A 16891-nucleotide genomic window follows, 5' to 3' on the forward strand; every position below is an offset into this window, starting at 1 on the left:
ACGGGAGCTGAGACCTGTGTGAAAAAAACTACATTTTGCTCACATATCCCAGGATGAAGCAAAACAAGCAGAGCAGGACTGTGCAATTAGAGTAAACAAATTTGGCTGCAAATATAACCCTTCAGTCAAAAATACTCCAACTCTAGCTTGGGTCTGCTTGAATATGAGTTATCAGCCAGGGGCTTCCCCACTTCTTTACCAGCGCAATTTATGGTCCGTTTTACTTTATTACAGATTGCTCATGTTTTTGAAAGGAAGGTTAATTCCTTTGCTTTTAATGGAGTAGCTCTGCTGTCAGCTCAGTAAGGCTCTGCATACATGATCAGACTTCTCATCCCTCTGCCCTCTGTGCAGGGATGTCCCCGCACTCAGCTCTTCACAGGCCATATAACACCGCAGCAGAACTGTGAAAGGCCAATTTGTCCTATCGCTCCCACTGCTGCTTGCACCAGCTACAGAACAAAGGCGGGAGTCCTGATGATGAATTCAAGCACAGATAGTATGTCTGTCCCAGGCTACGGTCAGTGCTGAAAACTGACATCAAATGATGCAGGTTTGTGAGACAGAAGTTCATCATCCGGGCAAAACATCGCGTGGCAATTGCAGCCCAACACCACCTACGCCAGCAATAGCAGTGGAAGAGATAAGGAAGCTCAGTTGATCAAAACCTGATTAGATTTTTGGTTGGACAGAAACATCTTTCCCACATTGAGATGTGATAAAAAGAGGCAATTAAACCAGAGCTAAGCAGGAGCTGCTGCACTGTATAAAGCATTGTGCTGTACCAAAGGCTGCTTATGACCAATATTAACAACTTAATGAGCTGTTAATGAGGCGCACATTCAGCTTTTACTTGCAGCATGAAAACACTGCAAATCATTTTAGGGAGCTTCTGGATCATCAATGGAGAATTAAAGATGTCAAATAAACCCATCAAATCTATGTCTCAATCTGGCCACTGCTTTCTAGTAAATTCTCTTAAAATTCCTTTTCCTGTATGGCAGAATAACTTGCTTTGACAGCAGTATGACTCCCACTTAGAGTCTGCTTCCTTCTGCCTTGACATTAGATTTCATTCTCCAGAGAGCTGCAGGGATGTCTTTTTGACATGTTGACATTAAGGACACTTCTTCCACAGATTCACACTGGCACGGTTACTTTCTGTTTCACCGTCCTAAGATCAGCTACTGAGCTAAGTTACCAAATTCTGAAGTTTAATTCTGAAACCTCTGCACTCATCTATATACAAATTAAGAACTTAAAATTACCCTTCAAAAATAGCCAATTGGAGTAGGAAATGGAGCTAAGGTTTATCGAGAAAATTCATATCCATAATTCCCCAGCAGTGCAGCTCCACCGGTAACAAGCAACGACTAATTCTCTAATGTAGGCACGCTTTAGTTTGTTATTTTTTACTATGCTGTCATAACCCTGCAGGATTAGATAATGCAACTGAGTGCTATCTATACTGCTATTACCACCAGTGGAGCAGTGATGGGAACAACAAATCCAAATTGGACTAGCTGCAGACAAGCCCCAGGTGGAAACCACGTATACAGTGAGTCTGGAGTTTAAAATACACCACAAAATACTGATGTGATCTAGCCAGTGGCTGATCCTGCTGTCTGAAAGGGAGTGCTGTTGGGATTTAGGGGATGGAGTTGTAATGGCTTCCAGTAATGCAAGAGAAGCAGAAAAGAGATTTATATCCTGTTCGGAGTGGGAGAGGTCTCTTCACTTTTTTTCCCCCCAGCATCTTCCTATAGTTTTCCTTCCTTGCTCTGCTCTGATTTTACTCTGTTCTTTTAGCACGTTGTTGGTGAACCTCGCTTGGATCTTTAACTCCGAGCTCAGTGGCTTAGAGAGAAAGGCACTGGGGACAGGATGAAAACCCAGTGTCAAGCCTGGAGCAGGACATGCCTGTTATTGCAACAGCTTTGCAAGATTTTTATATTGAAGATGGAGGGAAAGTAAAATCAATGTTTCAAACACCCTGCCATCCCCCAAAAGTAGCCTTCTGCTGATGTTCAGAATTGTCAAAAATTAAAATGCAAAAACCCTAACATATCAAAGGCTTGGCACTTCCAAAGTGCCAAAGAAGGTCAATCCCTTTGTTTAAAGTTGAAGAAAGTGAAACCAGTGATTTCTTTATTATACCACTTTCCAACAGCTTCCCTCCCCCCCTTTTGTTTATCAAGGGAAGATACTGTCCCTAGGCTGACAGGTTTTAGATGACTGCAGTGTGAAATGGCCATGATAATCCCTCTCTTCCCTCCTTCAGTGGAGTCTGGGATGGAAATGCCCACCCAGTTCTTCTAGCTGTGCCAGCAGCAACGCGGAGCCTATCTGCATAGGCACAGCCAGCCACTGAGAGGCAGAACGCACGTGTCCCAGACAGATAGGAGAAAACAGCCGAGGGGGCCACAGCAGACTGATTGAAGCTGCCAGTTCTAATGTGTTAAAATGCTGTCATTCTTCTTGTAGGCTGTTAACAAGGAGGCACAGGGGACTTCTCCGTACAGCATCTTCTCAGCTACGTTTGGGGCACAGAAGGAGATAAAGCTTCCATGCTGTAAGAGAAAGGGGGCCCGAGGTAGAGCTGAGGGACTCCCTTCTCCAGAAAGTGACCTAGAACAGGGAGGCGAGACCACGTAAGGTATTTTGTACGAACACACAACAAGAATGAGGCCTGCAGGAAGAGATGAAAATACTTTGGCATTTGCAAGCTTTGCATCAAGGGGTAAATTCAAGTTTTTGAAGAGTGTAAGAGAAGAGAAGCAGTCATCCCTCTGTCCCACTCCTGTTCCTTTCTAAGCTATGGTTTCACTTTGATGAAAGCAAGATGGAGAGGAAACCTGCTTTTCCGAAAGATGATGTTAGCAACCAAGCGGCATTTCAGCGGAGTACTTCTTAGAAGGGGATCTCCGTTTCCCAGCTCATTGTTCCTTCCCTTTCCCTTAGCAGAATGAGCTCTCAGAGATCATTATTAAAAAGAACGTTATTAAAAAGAACAACAAACCAGCCTCATCAGTTCTTGTGAATTCTGAAGGTCACCAGTGTCACCATCAGCTATAATGACACACATCACTCCCCTCTCCGCACGAATGGATTTACAACCTGTTCAAAGCCAAGCATCTCTCAGTGTACTTCACCCCTTCTGCTACCTCCTCTCCACACATACACACGCTCTTCTCCAGCAGCAGCTGCTGGAAGAAATTATGAATTCCATTATTTTTCATCCAGAACAGCTTTGCAGTATATAGGAAAAGCACTGGAGGCTGCAGGCTCGTTACTGCAGGATTTGTATTGCCGCCTTCTATTTTATTCACCATCCCAAATTAGGTGAGGCATGCGTGCCCCAAACCTGTGATTTCTGTTTAATTAAAATGCAGGTGGTGGAGCCTCCTGAACTCCAGAGCCCACCACACAATCAGATAGCGACAGCAAGCTGGTAAAATAATGCACTTGATGTAGTGGCTGCTCTAACAGGGTCTTAATTTCAGTCAAGCAGAACAGCACCTCTGGTAGCAGCTGCATTTAGGGCTGGGACGACTATCAGTACCCAGACTCTCACTGAACACTCACTGCCTTCCCAATCAAAGCCGGAGTCCCTGACAGCTCAACTGTTAAATGAATTAACAAGGTGAAAGTGGGGGCTTGCCGAAGGGGCTGCAACTCCCTTCCTCGTTTCTGCAAGTGGCGGCTTTCAGTTTTTCTGTCGTTTGTCAGGAGCTGCACGTGGCTCTCTAACGAGCAGGGCAGAGCTGCAGCCAGATCTAAATAGGCTTTTTTTTACCCATTTACCTACTACATGGAGCTTAAGGCCATGCAGGGGAGGAATCCAGAGGCTCGATGCAGGTGGGGACAGCACCGGCTCTGCTCAGAGGGACCAGACAGTGCAGTGCTCCCCCATGCACTGCACAGTCCCTGCCCGGACTCCTGGCATGGGGAAGGTTTGCTCTCCACATCGTGGAGCTTTGCAAACACCCAGACAGAACACAAAATGGAGCCTTCATTGGGTTGTTTCATCTTATAGGAGAAAACTGCTGGGAGAAAACTTTTGGTCCACCTATAGCAAACAAAACAAAACAAAACAAAACAAAGCCTGCTTGCATCCAGCCCCTTAGTTTAACTGGCTGCTCAGGATACAGGAGCTGTCATTCACGTCTGGCTCTTCGCCTATCAGCAGGTTGCTCTCATGGAGCTCCCAAAATCTCTCTCTACCCCTCAGTCAGACCCAAACGAGAGCTGAGCACACGAATTGCCTGAGGAGGATGCTGGTTTGGGTATGGCTGAACAACGTGCTCAAAAGAAACTCCTCGTTCTGGTGCTTTTTACTTGTTTGATTTGCAAAACTGCCAGAAGGATGGTTTTAATGGTGTATTTATTTGTTTATTTATTTCTGAGTTTGTTAGGGGGCTCCATTGCTCACTTGAGTCCTTACTGTAAAAATCCAGGTACAATGATTGGACAACTTTCAAATCTAGCAGGGGAGAGGGCAAGAGCAAAGGAAGGATTTGTGGATGCTTCTTCTTCTGCACCAATTATCTGGCTGCACTGGACAGAGACGGGTCATTTACTGTTCTCATCCTGCATAGCGCATCAACCGTCAGTATGATTTTTGGATGCTCCATGCTGTACAAAACACCATGAATTCAACAGAGTTGGGTATTTTCACTGTGCTGGCTTAAATACAGCACATTCCCCCTTAAGGCATATGCTGTATATTCCTTTTTACAATTGAAAGGAATCTTCTCACACCTACCAGAATTACTGCAACCCTAACAGCAGAACAAAGCACCATTTAACAGTATTTGGACTTAAATTATCCAGGGTCTTCCCAGGGCTGGTCCCCTTCAGTTACTTTGTGTGCAGTGCTGTGATCACATTGCCAGCATCTGTTGTTTACTGAGAAAGATTTCTCTATTTTTTACATGGGTGACCCATCATCAAAGCTAAGCAGCCCCATTTTTTTCCAGCTTGCTACTTAACTGCCTTTACCACAGGTAAGAACATCAAGCAAACAACAATAACAAAAACTTGTATTTCCACAGCACACTTTAACTCAAAGGTGTCACAAGTCAATTTAAAACTTAAATTGCCATACCAGCTCCAATCACTTTGCTCACAGTATAAATCACAGTCGGCTCTGGAGGTGGAAGAAGCAGTTATATAACAAAGCATAGTAACTTCACACAACAAGTGTGAAAATCTGCAGGAAGCTTCTACGTTCATCACTTCTACTGCATGAATCCAGATTGTCCTGAACCAGAGGTAAATCCAGGATCTCTACAAATCGCACTGAGTCATGCTACAACTTCAGAAACACCAGCCCTGCCTGCCTGTGAAAGGTCTCCTGCATATCTGTTTCCTCCCAAGTTTTGCTCCTTCCACTGTTCTGTTCCCTGAGTTACAATAAGAGAGACATGATATACCAGCATCTCTTTGTTTTCCCCAGCTGATTTTCTGTGCTGTGTACACGTGTAGAAATGTAGTTGCTGGCTCAGTTTGCAGCAGTGAGATTTTTAGTTCTGAAACAAAACTCTATTCTGAAGCCAGATACAGTTGGCTCCACTTGGGGCTTCCTTTGCTGCAGTTACAGAAGGAAGTTGGAGCAGCAGCAAACTAGAAAAAATGTAAATATTGCCAACTGTTTCTCCAGAACCATGCTGCTCTGATTAATTTATGATGTTTTCAGAGAAAGGTAGCAACTGGTATACCTTATCTGAAATGGAAAGGTTGAGCAGAGTTTAAAAAAAAACCCTGTGCTTTACTGAGTTTTGAGCAATATATTTAATGAATAACAACAACATGTATTAGCACCGAGTTTGATAACTTTTACATCCTAGCCTTGAGACAGAAGAACAAAAGTGCAATCAGATTTGTTCCCGGCAGCAGACTGAACAACAGGAGGGTGCATGCTGCTGCCTATTCTTGTTTTAAACTTCAAAAGATGTTGCTGCAGAAATTGATACCATAACTAACAACTATTTCAGCACCAGTCTCTCTCCAGATGGGGTCACCGTAAATACCGCACCGCCACTGGGGCTGTGAAGAAGACATCAGCTATTCCAGTCCTGCGCTGGCTGCTCAGCTAGAGTTACTGAGAAGAACAGTCTCAGCTGTGTGTTATCTGTGCTCTGCAAAATCACCTGTTCCACAAAGCATTCAAAGAAGTGCCTAGTTAACTCTCGTGTCCTGATTTCTGCCTCTGGCCTTCCAATGGAGGGATTTAAAATTGATCAGCCAGTTACACTTCAGAAATACAGCCCGAATTCATGCACTACAGCCATAATAAGTAATGGCATGAATAGCGTACTGAAACACAGCTTAGGTAGAAGCTGGATGCAGGCATAGAAAGTCTGCATGTTCTTGAGAGTAATCATCATCTGTGACTCCAGAGCTAGCATTAAACTGGACACAATGTCTTCTTGACTTCACGAGCATAAAAATACAGCAAGATGTGGGGCACAGGCAATGTCTCCACAGAGCTATAAAATAAAAGAACCAGCTTTCCAAGTCTCCCTTGTTTTGCAGTTTTGTTTCTTTTCCCTTGTGGCTTTCCTATGCTCTACTTTTTACTTCTTTAACTTGAGTCAATTTTCCCCTCAAGCTAATTTGGTATGAACAGTCATCCTCCTGCGACTCCAAAAAGATTTTCTCTTCTTTCTTTCAGATGCACCCTCTTCCCTTATTCTTGTAGACCATCTGGCTTTCAAACGGCAAGAAGCTGTCAGAGCCAACCTATTCCAGGAGAGGACTCTACAGAAAACCTGTTAGTGATCATGCCTGTGCAATTTTTCCAAGCAGCCCTTTCCCAATGTTTGGAGAATATTAGAACTTGATGGCACTTTAAAAAAAATAATATTTATTTTCTTTTTACCTACCTGCTTCACCCACAAACACTTCCACTGGCGTGCTGGTAGGGCTCTCACCAATTACATTATACACAGTCATCAGCACTTCATATCTCTTGTATTTCTTCAACTCTGAAAATGCAAATTATATTAAATATTATTACTAACCCTATATTACTTTATTGACATTTCTTATACTCTGTTACTTCTTTATCACCACACCTCTCTCATGAAATACAGCCTTAGAACAGTGCGATATCTACTTCCATCCTTCCTTAATACACACACCAAAGCAGGAATTGCATAATTAAGAAAGACCTTTGCAATGAGATGACAAGATTTTCCAGTGTTTCTTCACTCTGTTGCTCCAGTAAGAAGGATCATCCCTGATGGGTAACTAGCTAGGGGAACATCTCTAGGTCATTCTTGGTGACAGGGGAAAGGCAGGACTTTGCTTTGGATTTTCACCATTTGAGCTCATTTTAATTTCCTCTCCTGGTAGGACAGAGCATGGCTTCAAGCCTTTGCCTAACCCTGGGACTTTCACCTGGGGAGTCATTTAGCAGCTGCACTGCTAGAGAATGTCACTGCTGCAGCAGGGAATTCGCAGTCCCATGCAAAATATTCAAGTATATCTTGCTCCCTCAAAGTGATCACAGTTTAAGCATCAGTCACAAAGAAAGTAGAATTTGAAGTGCGGGCTCCGTTTGGCCACCAGGCAACCAATTTCTTTGTTGGCATATAAAAACCGCTCTTGCAGATGAGGCACAAGAATGAAAGCAGTGTGAAAAAGGCAAGAAAACACAATGATATGGGGGTAATTAATCGATGTAAATGGGGGTGGAGTAGAACCGTGTCAACATCATTAGATGAGGCAGCAGCTCAGCAGTTTCAGATTTTGCATTTTCAGAATGAAAGAATCAATCCTATCAGAAAAAAAAATCATCTAAAAATATTTCGCAGTGAAATTAAAGTAGGAAAGAGATCGATACTATAAATTGCTGTATTTAAATGATCATTGAATTAAGACATGCATGGCCAGGGGTCCAAATTTCTCCCTTTGCCATGAATTTTCTCTGTTATCTACGAATCACATTGTACCTTTATCTCTGTTACACTATCTCATTGGTTTGGTAAGGTTCAATAAGTCTAATCATACAGGGTCTTCAAGTTTCAGTTTCACAGAAGTGTGTACAAGTGTCTTGTTCCTTTATCTGATGCAGAGTTCAGCATCATTCCCTGGTCTCAGGTATACTGTGATACCCAATACATCACTAACATTTTACTAGTGCGTTAATAAATAAAAAAAAATAATGTAAGATATATAGCTCTTGATTGGAAGTACAGTACTGGGCAGCTGGTACAGAGAAACTTTAATAGCTGCCATGAAAAGCCACAAGGGAGATTTTAGTGTTAACTGGATGTGGAAGAAAATGGAACATATGAGAGTTCATGCATGCAAGTTTCAGTGGGGATTGGGTTTCATATTTTTTTTAGCCCATCACAATCTGTGACTCAAAAGCCTTGGGCAAAACCTATCTAGTGAACCATCATCACTACAAAGCAACTTGCCTTTTAACTCTGTCGAATGCTATTTTATTCATTTCCAATTGAAAACACCTCTGGAGACGCATATAAATTCATTGGGCCCTCTCTAAACTGGCCTCATACTCCAAGGAAAGCTTGAGCATTGCGATGTTTGAATCATAAGACTAATGATGTGATACAGCTAAACTCAGATGGACTGCAGAATATGTAGCAAGCAAATCAAAATTCATTTAGCATCAGCAATACTGGGTTGTTACAGTCAATAATGTTTTACCTTCCCAGCAGCCACATTTTTACAACAGCTACCTACTTGCATCATCAATGTCTTTTGATGTAGGGAAAGCAAAAGCTTAAAGAAAAAGAAACTCAAGAAAGCAGAATCATTAATCTGTGTTGATTTCTGCTAGATCTACTGAGGAGAACCATAGGAGTTTGCCTATATTGTATTTTGAGCCATTAAAAAGAGTCTTATCTAAAAGCAATGTGCACTTACGTGTTAATTCATACGTCGTTAATGCAGAGCTGCTGTTCACTGTCTTGAAGCTGCTTTGGGCTATTCAGGGTAAGCAAAGCAGAAAGCTTGTTACAGTGCAAGGAAACAGTTATTGCAAACGATGTACAGCAGAGACAGAGGCAAATGATGCAGCACACACATACACAATTTGAGCTTTAGGACCATACCTTGAAGGGCAATAAAACCACATCACTCTTGTAACACATCAAAAGCATCTCACTCACACGGGTTCTTTCATTTCCTCCTCAAACAGAGTATCTCACAAATATACAACACAGAAATGTTCTGACTCCTAGATTAAATAGAATAAATGAGTGAAAAGGAAACAGTTTCTAGGGGGGGATCTCTCAACACTGTATTGCATTCCAATTTCTCAACATGCAAAATTCAGAACATGAGGAGCTGCAGGGTAAAGACCTGGAACACGGGCCACAAAGAACAAACACTTACAATAGAACAAGACCTGATTCTTTAGATGTATGTTAGATTTCCCACGGTTTCACTTACAGAATTCAACATTCCTGCTGTGAACAAACTGTAATAATATGCTAAGCTGTGCAAAACTGCAGGTCAGTGAGGAACAGAGGCGTACTAAGGTTAACACTGTCATATTATGAGGAGAAAGAGGGAAGTTTCTATTAAAATACGCGTCTCCAACCCTTTCGTTCTCTCTTGACTCCCTGGAGAAGTACAGCAAGGTGTTTTCTACTATACAGCTATTAGGAACATAGCTGCAGGGCCAGCTAAGAAGAGGGAAGAGAGGAAAACGGTAGGCTTTACTAGCTCCATGAGACTAGAGAGCATCCAAAGTCATTATTTTATGATAAAACACACAACCAATCATTCAGCTTTGTATGGAAAAAACAACAACTGTGCACACCCTACACCTATAGGAGTTTTACTTCTTTCCTCTGGTTAAAACTCTGTACTCTCCCAGAACTCTCGTTCAGAACTGATGATGTAAAAGAGGGCAGAGTTAGAAGCTTATGCTACATTTAAAACATCCACTTTTTTCACACCCACACAAAAATCATCCTTGCTTTTGTAGAAACCATTTTTATGGGTTCAGGGAAACACGAAAGTCAATAAAAGATATTAAAATAGTCTTACTCAGCCATATTCTGCTGCACATAGAGTATTATCTTATTCTGAATATTCCACTGACATCAAACAGTACAAAAGCTGGTCCTGCCCTCAGCATGCCTCATTGCTGGGCTGTACCTGTAAGGTTAATGAGTGCTCACATCTTTACCTCCCATCACCTTATTCTGCCTATTCTTCCCTCTGATTATCTTTCTATCCTTTGTCTAAAAGTCGTTTTCATTTTTCTATTATCCCCTTCCCTCTCTTTGGAAAGGTTCTTTCCATGTGAGCCAAAAAAAAAAAAATAGCGGCCAACACAGCAAGCATGCACCTTCTTGCTCATTTTTGCTATTTTCTTCCAAAATAGGGACTAGCACTTCAAAATTTTAGAAGTGCTACTTAAAATTTCTCCTCATCTGTTTTCTTATACTGCAAAAATAAAAACAAAATGTCAATTATAAAAAAAATATTAGAAAACAGCAAACAGAGGAAAATGAAGTCCCCCTTTTTTTCATCTGATGGCAGAACAAAGAACCAGGGTAATCATCCAGTGGAGATAGCAGAAAGTAGGAAATCAGAGGGTACATGGAGGACAGAACATCAGTTCAGGCATGATGGCACAGATTAGAGTGCACCATTACAAGTGATGCCGATCATACAGAAGTTAATAGCATTTTCCAGCATCTTCACTCTGAATGTGTAAAACCCAAATTATCCCCAGCACTCTTGGACACAATTGTGTGCTCTTTCCATGTGGTAAGAGTGCACATAATGTCTGTGCACAGACAGATTTTGGAATATTACAGCGTCCAAAATATAGGCTTACGTGTGAGCTCTGCTCTTAAAGCTGAAGGGTTCTTGATGGTTTTGGATTCTGTTCCAGACCCGGTGTCGTAGTCCAGCTCCCGATAGTAGATGCGGTATCCCAACAGCAAGCCATTCAGACTCTCAACTTTAGGTGGCTGAAAAGCATCCACACAAAGAACACTCTTGTTAAGACACGCACAGCAACAAGCGTCAGACACGACAGACAGGAGCTGGCACCAGTTCTGCACAAAGGGACGCGGTGGTCTCTGGTGAAAACAGCCATTAGCAATGTACAAACTCGTGCAATGGGAAAAACACAAGTTAAAGGCAACTTTGATGATTTCTCTCAGCTGTGGCAATTACAAAAGGCTCTTTACTTAAAAATTGATGTCTAATGCACTTCTCTAAGAGATAAGCTGCTTTCCTTCTTGGTCCAAAGAAATTTGTGTGATAAAGAACATAAACAGATCACTGAAAATGCACGTCACTGGTCTCCAACACAGCAAACCATTATTTCACTTCTTCTGAGATGACAAAAATAAATTATTTTGCTGAAGACAAGCTATTTTCCTTGGGGACTGTTCATAGACTATTCTTCATTTGGCAATGTTTTACTGAATGACTGAGGAGAAAATAGCCAAAAATTGGTATACTCTGGCTTTAATTACGAAGATGAAAATAGGCATCAGAGAGACTTTTAGAGAGGAGTCACAGTATGATGAACTCCAATGAGCTGCATAGTTTTCCCATGTGTCCCATGGGAAAACCTAGGTCTCCTCCACAACAGCTTGGAGCAGCACAGTACATGTGACCATTGAGATGACCCAAATGCACGTGTTTACTCCCCTGAAGCATGCTGCTAGATGCCCAAAGACCTCAGCAAGGATTCTTCAGCAGTCCCTCACGTCTTCCTTGAACTACAGATATACAACCAGTATACTAAAAGGAGCTTTTTGTCTGAATGGCTTAATTAAGGACAAGCAAAGAGATTCTTCATGTTTGGGGAAAAATGACTTTTATGAGTCTAATGCAGGCTAAGAACTGCAGAGAAGAAAAGATGCCCTGAGCCATTTATCTTCTAAAGATTCTTGTACTGAAATTTAAGGGGCTGAAAGGATAAATGAAAAGGGTTTTAATGATGATCTTGCCTTTAATCCAGGAAGATCCCTAGCAGTCTTGAGAACTTTACTACAGAAACCTTCTGTCCATCATTAAAAAGTTAACCACTGGTGTGATACACTGTTAGAGTATAAGGTAATACCACATGTAATTTTAATGCAGAAAGTAAGAAGAATATTTTTACAGGAAAGAATGCAGATATTTGGTAATAACCTAACACTCTGCTTCCAGAAATGACAAGAATCTTCCATTACTTCCTCAGGATAGTAAAGGTAAGAAATGGCTGTCCTGTCTCCTTGGAAAGAAGTTTTCTTTGGGCAATGGCTGAAGAAATTAAGTAGAAAGACTGTAGTTTATGGAAGAAAAAAAAAAAAAATATATATATATATATATGTGATCCAGTGTATATAACAAACACCAAACCACCGAGAAAAGGAGCAGAAACTGCTCTTGCAAGAAGCCTTCTTCTTTTGCAGTTGTCCTGCCCAGAATCTGCTGAAAGCAATTCAAAAATTCCCAGGATCTTGCTTTACTTGCTATGCATGGAGAACCTCATTCATCATGATGTTTCACGCTCATTATTGTGCTCCATCCTTTGCAGAAGTTTTGACCGCCTTTCACTATTATTTAGCAATTTTATTACAGAATGATCCAGGAACACAAGATTGTGATGGACCTTGGGAATCATCAAGATGAGGCCTTCATGACTGCAGAAAACAACTAGTTAAAGTCCTTTTCACAAACAGAACAAGCTCCACCAGAAAATAAGCTAATTTTTCTGCTTCCTAGTATTTCTTTGGAAAGCGATTCCAAACCTCCCTACTTGGGTGGTTAGAAAACTTCATTAAATTTCTCATCTAAATAATTCAGAGCAAGTCTGTAACCATTTGTTCCTCTGCTAACATTGTCCTTTGGGTTAAATTGTTCTTCTCCCTATAGGGTGTTTACTCCTTTGTTATATTTAAAAGGAGAGCAACCATACCCCCTCTCAGAGTCCATTTTACAAGGCAAATAAATCAACCTCTTGTACAAAAACCTCTTCTAGTCACAGGTTGAAGCCCTGGTGCAAGGGACTGAACAAATAAACCAAACAAAGCAACAGCCTTGTCCACGGCTGCCTGGCACCATCACTCATGGACCAGCTGAAATGTTCTCCTCTGCAAGACGGAGAAGATGAGATATTGTTTATTGGCAATTACTAGCATATGTAGCATGATTTTGATTTTTTTCCCCTCCTTTTTCAATCTCATGATTTTCCTTTTTAGTTTTCTATACTATAGTGAAGCTGCTTTAGCTCTGATGGTTTTGGAGGTGATGATTCTGATGGCACTGCAGAGTCACCACCTCCCTCTCTCCTGGCAAGGAGGATTCAAACCACAAACCCGAGGACTGTTTTCTACACAGACAGGGTAAAGGGAGACATTGTCCTACCCAGATAGTACATTGCCACAAAGGAGGAGAAAAGCAGAAAAAAGAAACAATATAATAAAGCCTGTCCATCATGGAAAAAAACTTCACAGAATGAAAAAAAAAGAGTATATATTACACGGATTTGTATTTCAGTTAATTATTATCTAGAAGGAAGGTGCTCTTGGAAGGATTCAATGTCTTTTTCTATTTAAACTTTTAATCAAAAACATTTTTTACTTAAAAAAAAAAAGTTGAGGTAGAAATCCTACAGAATCTTAAAAGGAAAACACTACTGAAGCTGTTCCTCCCTACCCTGCCATACAGCTGCTAAGAGATAAAGCTTAATTCCTCACTGCAGTACAACACTGATTTTGTTGATAGCAGGCATTGTTTTCTTACACTTTCATGTGATTCTCCATTTTTCCCCTTCTTTAAATTTAGGACAGGAAAGCTCAGAAAATAAATGGCTTGAAATTTGTCTTTCTCCTTGCCACAGAAATGATGATTCTCTCCTGAAAAGGGTACTCTGCTAAAAGGTCAGGTCTTCCCCTTCCTATGTGTCTCTCGTGGACAGAAGTCTGCTTTTGATGTAATGGATTATTTAGGGTTTTGTATGAAGGCCTGAGGGATCTGCTGAAACAGGTAAAATGATTATGAGTGGCAGGCCATAATGCTGTACAGAATTAAGAGAAACAGTTTTGTGCTCTTGAAAAAAAGAAAGAAAACAATGTAAGTTTGAATAATTGCTGTCTCTATGGTAGAAGCAGAATAGTACGTAACCCTGATGTTAACTATAACATCCTCCAGAACATTTGAAATAACCTTGCATTATTGATACAGCAGACCGCAATGGAAATTACTTATTTTCTTCCTACTTTAAATTTAAAAATAATGGACTGATTGGACCAAGCAGCTGAAAGCACAGATAGTGCATCTAGAGTTTGTTTTGTGAATTATTAACACAGCTCAAAGTTAAAAATTTAGCTTTGCTTGGAAATCTGCTCTCCCATTTAGCTTGACTGCTGTTTTCAGTTTACATTATTTCTTAAATGCTGCTGTGAAACAACTTCTTAATTGGAGGCTATTGTGGGACTTGAAGATTTTTGTTTATTTGAAAAATATAGTGCGGCTGAATTACCAGGACCTATTAATATACATGTAGTAATGACATATAATCGCCCACAACTCCCTTGAGATGGCTCTGGCACAACAACCCCATTTCATTTTCATGAAATAAAAAGCATCCAATTACCTAAACAACCACCTATTTCACATTAACTACACACCAATAATCAGTCAATTGGGGGAATGTTTATTTCTACAGTACATCATGCCTCACATTCTCTTTGTCCTTTTTTTTTTGGCATACCTTTTCCTTCACTGTGGGCTTTATTCAGAGGTGGGGCGACAGATTTACATCTCTCCACAATTCCTTTGGTAAAACCGTTCAACATGTCTCCTATTTGTTCAACATGCTGTAAGCAATGTTGTTACTTAGTATTATGCTGCATGAACTTGGGCCAGCAACCCAGTAGTAGAGCCAGGCATATTTTTAAAGTGCTTCTGCACAGCAATAAACAGACCCTCATACATACGTTTTTTTCCAAAATGCAAGGAGCCCCATCTGTACTGTAAACGCATATGTACATTTTTCACTCTAATGCAATCTGTCCAAAGCTGTCCTTATTATGTGTGTGGGACATTGTCTCAGGAGTAGGGTGGGCAGAGGCCTTACAGCAGAGGTTACAGATAACGTGCAGTACCCCACTGGGTTCCCTCTATTAATGCTTACTCCACAAAAAGAAGCCTCAGACACTGGGTCACAAAATGTTCCGGCATATCCCAGGAGGCCAGTATCAGATTGAAAGATAAAGGAAGGCACAGGAAAGACGTATATAAATTGCAGACTCAGCACGAATTCTTTCACATCCAACTCAGACATATTATGGAGCGCTGAAACTTGCTTTCCTCTACTCTGAAGAAATCTCAGCTTTTAGCCCTCAGAAAGCCAAAAGGGCATGTGGAGCTCCTCAAAGTATGAGCAGGGTATCAGGCACAGCATACACTTCTGATTACTTCAGCAGCTGAAGGAGGCAGTATGCAATGTGAACAGCAGTGAGCTTTTCCTGATCCTTACCAATACCACACACCATTAAATGCTCTCAATGTAAAGATGCACATCTATTGCCCAACAATTAAAGGACAGGAGAATCTGTAAAAGTAATAATCTTGGGCATCTCTAGAGAAACTCTTACCTCCCAAGATTTTCCTCACAGGGTACAAAGTAAAAGTAACAGACAGAAATTTCTATCCATCACCAAAATATATGCTCAGAGCAGGAAACCAGGGAAGTAGCTGCAGTCCTTCAACTTTACTACACTCCTTCCAGCTCAGAAAAACAGCCATTGCAATGAACCATCGCGGCCAACAAGTCAAAGCAAACAAGAAACATTATGATTTTGCATTTTACCTACCTGCCATTGCACAAGGACAGATGAAGTAGTGTGGGGAGTTACTAACACAGAACTGGGTGGCTCATCTGGAACTAAACGAGAAAAACAAAAAGGTAACCAAAACAGTTATAGCAACAGGGTGAAAAATAGGCAGCTTATTCATCAAATTCTTTTTCTTCACTGCTGAAAAAAGTCTTCTATCCCAGTCGCTATGTGGTGGGTCTCAAATGCAATGCTGCTGATATGAATATTGCAATCCAGGCAGAAGCCAGCCATTTCTCATACACTCCTTGCTCTACCTGTGGCCTTGGCAACTTGAGTAGGAATAAGAAAAAAGCTCAGGGCATAAATCTGGAGGAAGCTGCATCATGCCAGCTGCTCACAAACAACTAGCTAGAAATTAAAAATGAAGTTAAACCAGCTGAGTGTGTGCTTCAAAGCATGAACAAACCGCTCCCAAATTTTCCATGACATTTTTGCTATAGTTGGGGCAAGCCCACATTGTTGTTAAGAGTCTATGTCATGCCTTCCCAGGTTATTTTAATTAGGACAGCTTGATTTACCATGGGTTAACCCATTCCTGTGTCCATGGCCTGTAACACATCTGCACACACTCCAGCAGCTCACGTACAAAGAAGGGAAGGCTTATCAGGAGCTGACAGCCCTCTGCAGTGTAACGCTCTAGTGGCAGCACCAGGTTTGCTCAGCAGAATAAATGTTCACAGTTTGTTAAGGAGGTGAGAAGCTTTCACAGCCTTTCCCAGTTGCATTGTGAGGAGGTCAAGCACAACTCTGGATTCACTGCATTGGATTCAGCACAACTCTGGATTTGAATTTCAGTTCAAAGAGAATTGAAAATAAAATTCTGAATTCCAAAACAGTGAGTCAGTATTGCCTCATTAGTAACAGTTACAGCCTGCACCATGCAGCAGCTCTTGTTCAGGAAGGTGGAGAGTCGAGCTGCCTTTAAAAGGCTGCTAGGCACATCGTTTCTTCAAGTACTACAAAAATACTTATTTAACTTAGGACACCCCCAAGCTCTATCCTGTTTTTCTAATTTCAAGATCACATTCTTTAAACATTCCTCGGCAAAAATTTTT

At 41.3% G+C, this 16891-nt stretch overlaps 1 protein-coding gene across 1 annotated transcript in view; it reads right to left on the reverse strand.

Annotated features, from left to right (window-relative positions):
* SDK1 (sidekick cell adhesion molecule 1) overlaps positions 1–16891 on the reverse strand; it is a 363863-nt gene that overhangs the window by 34997 nt on the left and 311975 nt on the right. The window contains exons 33-36 of the mRNA XM_050713839.1: positions 15813–15883; positions 10829–10964; positions 8899–8958; positions 6888–6989 (exon numbers count right to left, since the gene is read on the reverse strand). Coding sequence (XP_050569796.1) covers positions 6888–6989; positions 8899–8958; positions 10829–10964; positions 15813–15883 — 369 coding nt within the window. The remainder of the gene's footprint in view (positions 1–6887; positions 6990–8898; positions 8959–10828; positions 10965–15812; positions 15884–16891) is intronic.

The sequence above is a fragment of the Cygnus atratus genome, chromosome 15 (assembly GCF_013377495.2).
Source record: "Cygnus atratus isolate AKBS03 ecotype Queensland, Australia chromosome 15, CAtr_DNAZoo_HiC_assembly, whole genome shotgun sequence".
NCBI lineage: Eukaryota > Metazoa > Chordata > Aves > Anseriformes > Anatidae > Cygnus > Cygnus atratus.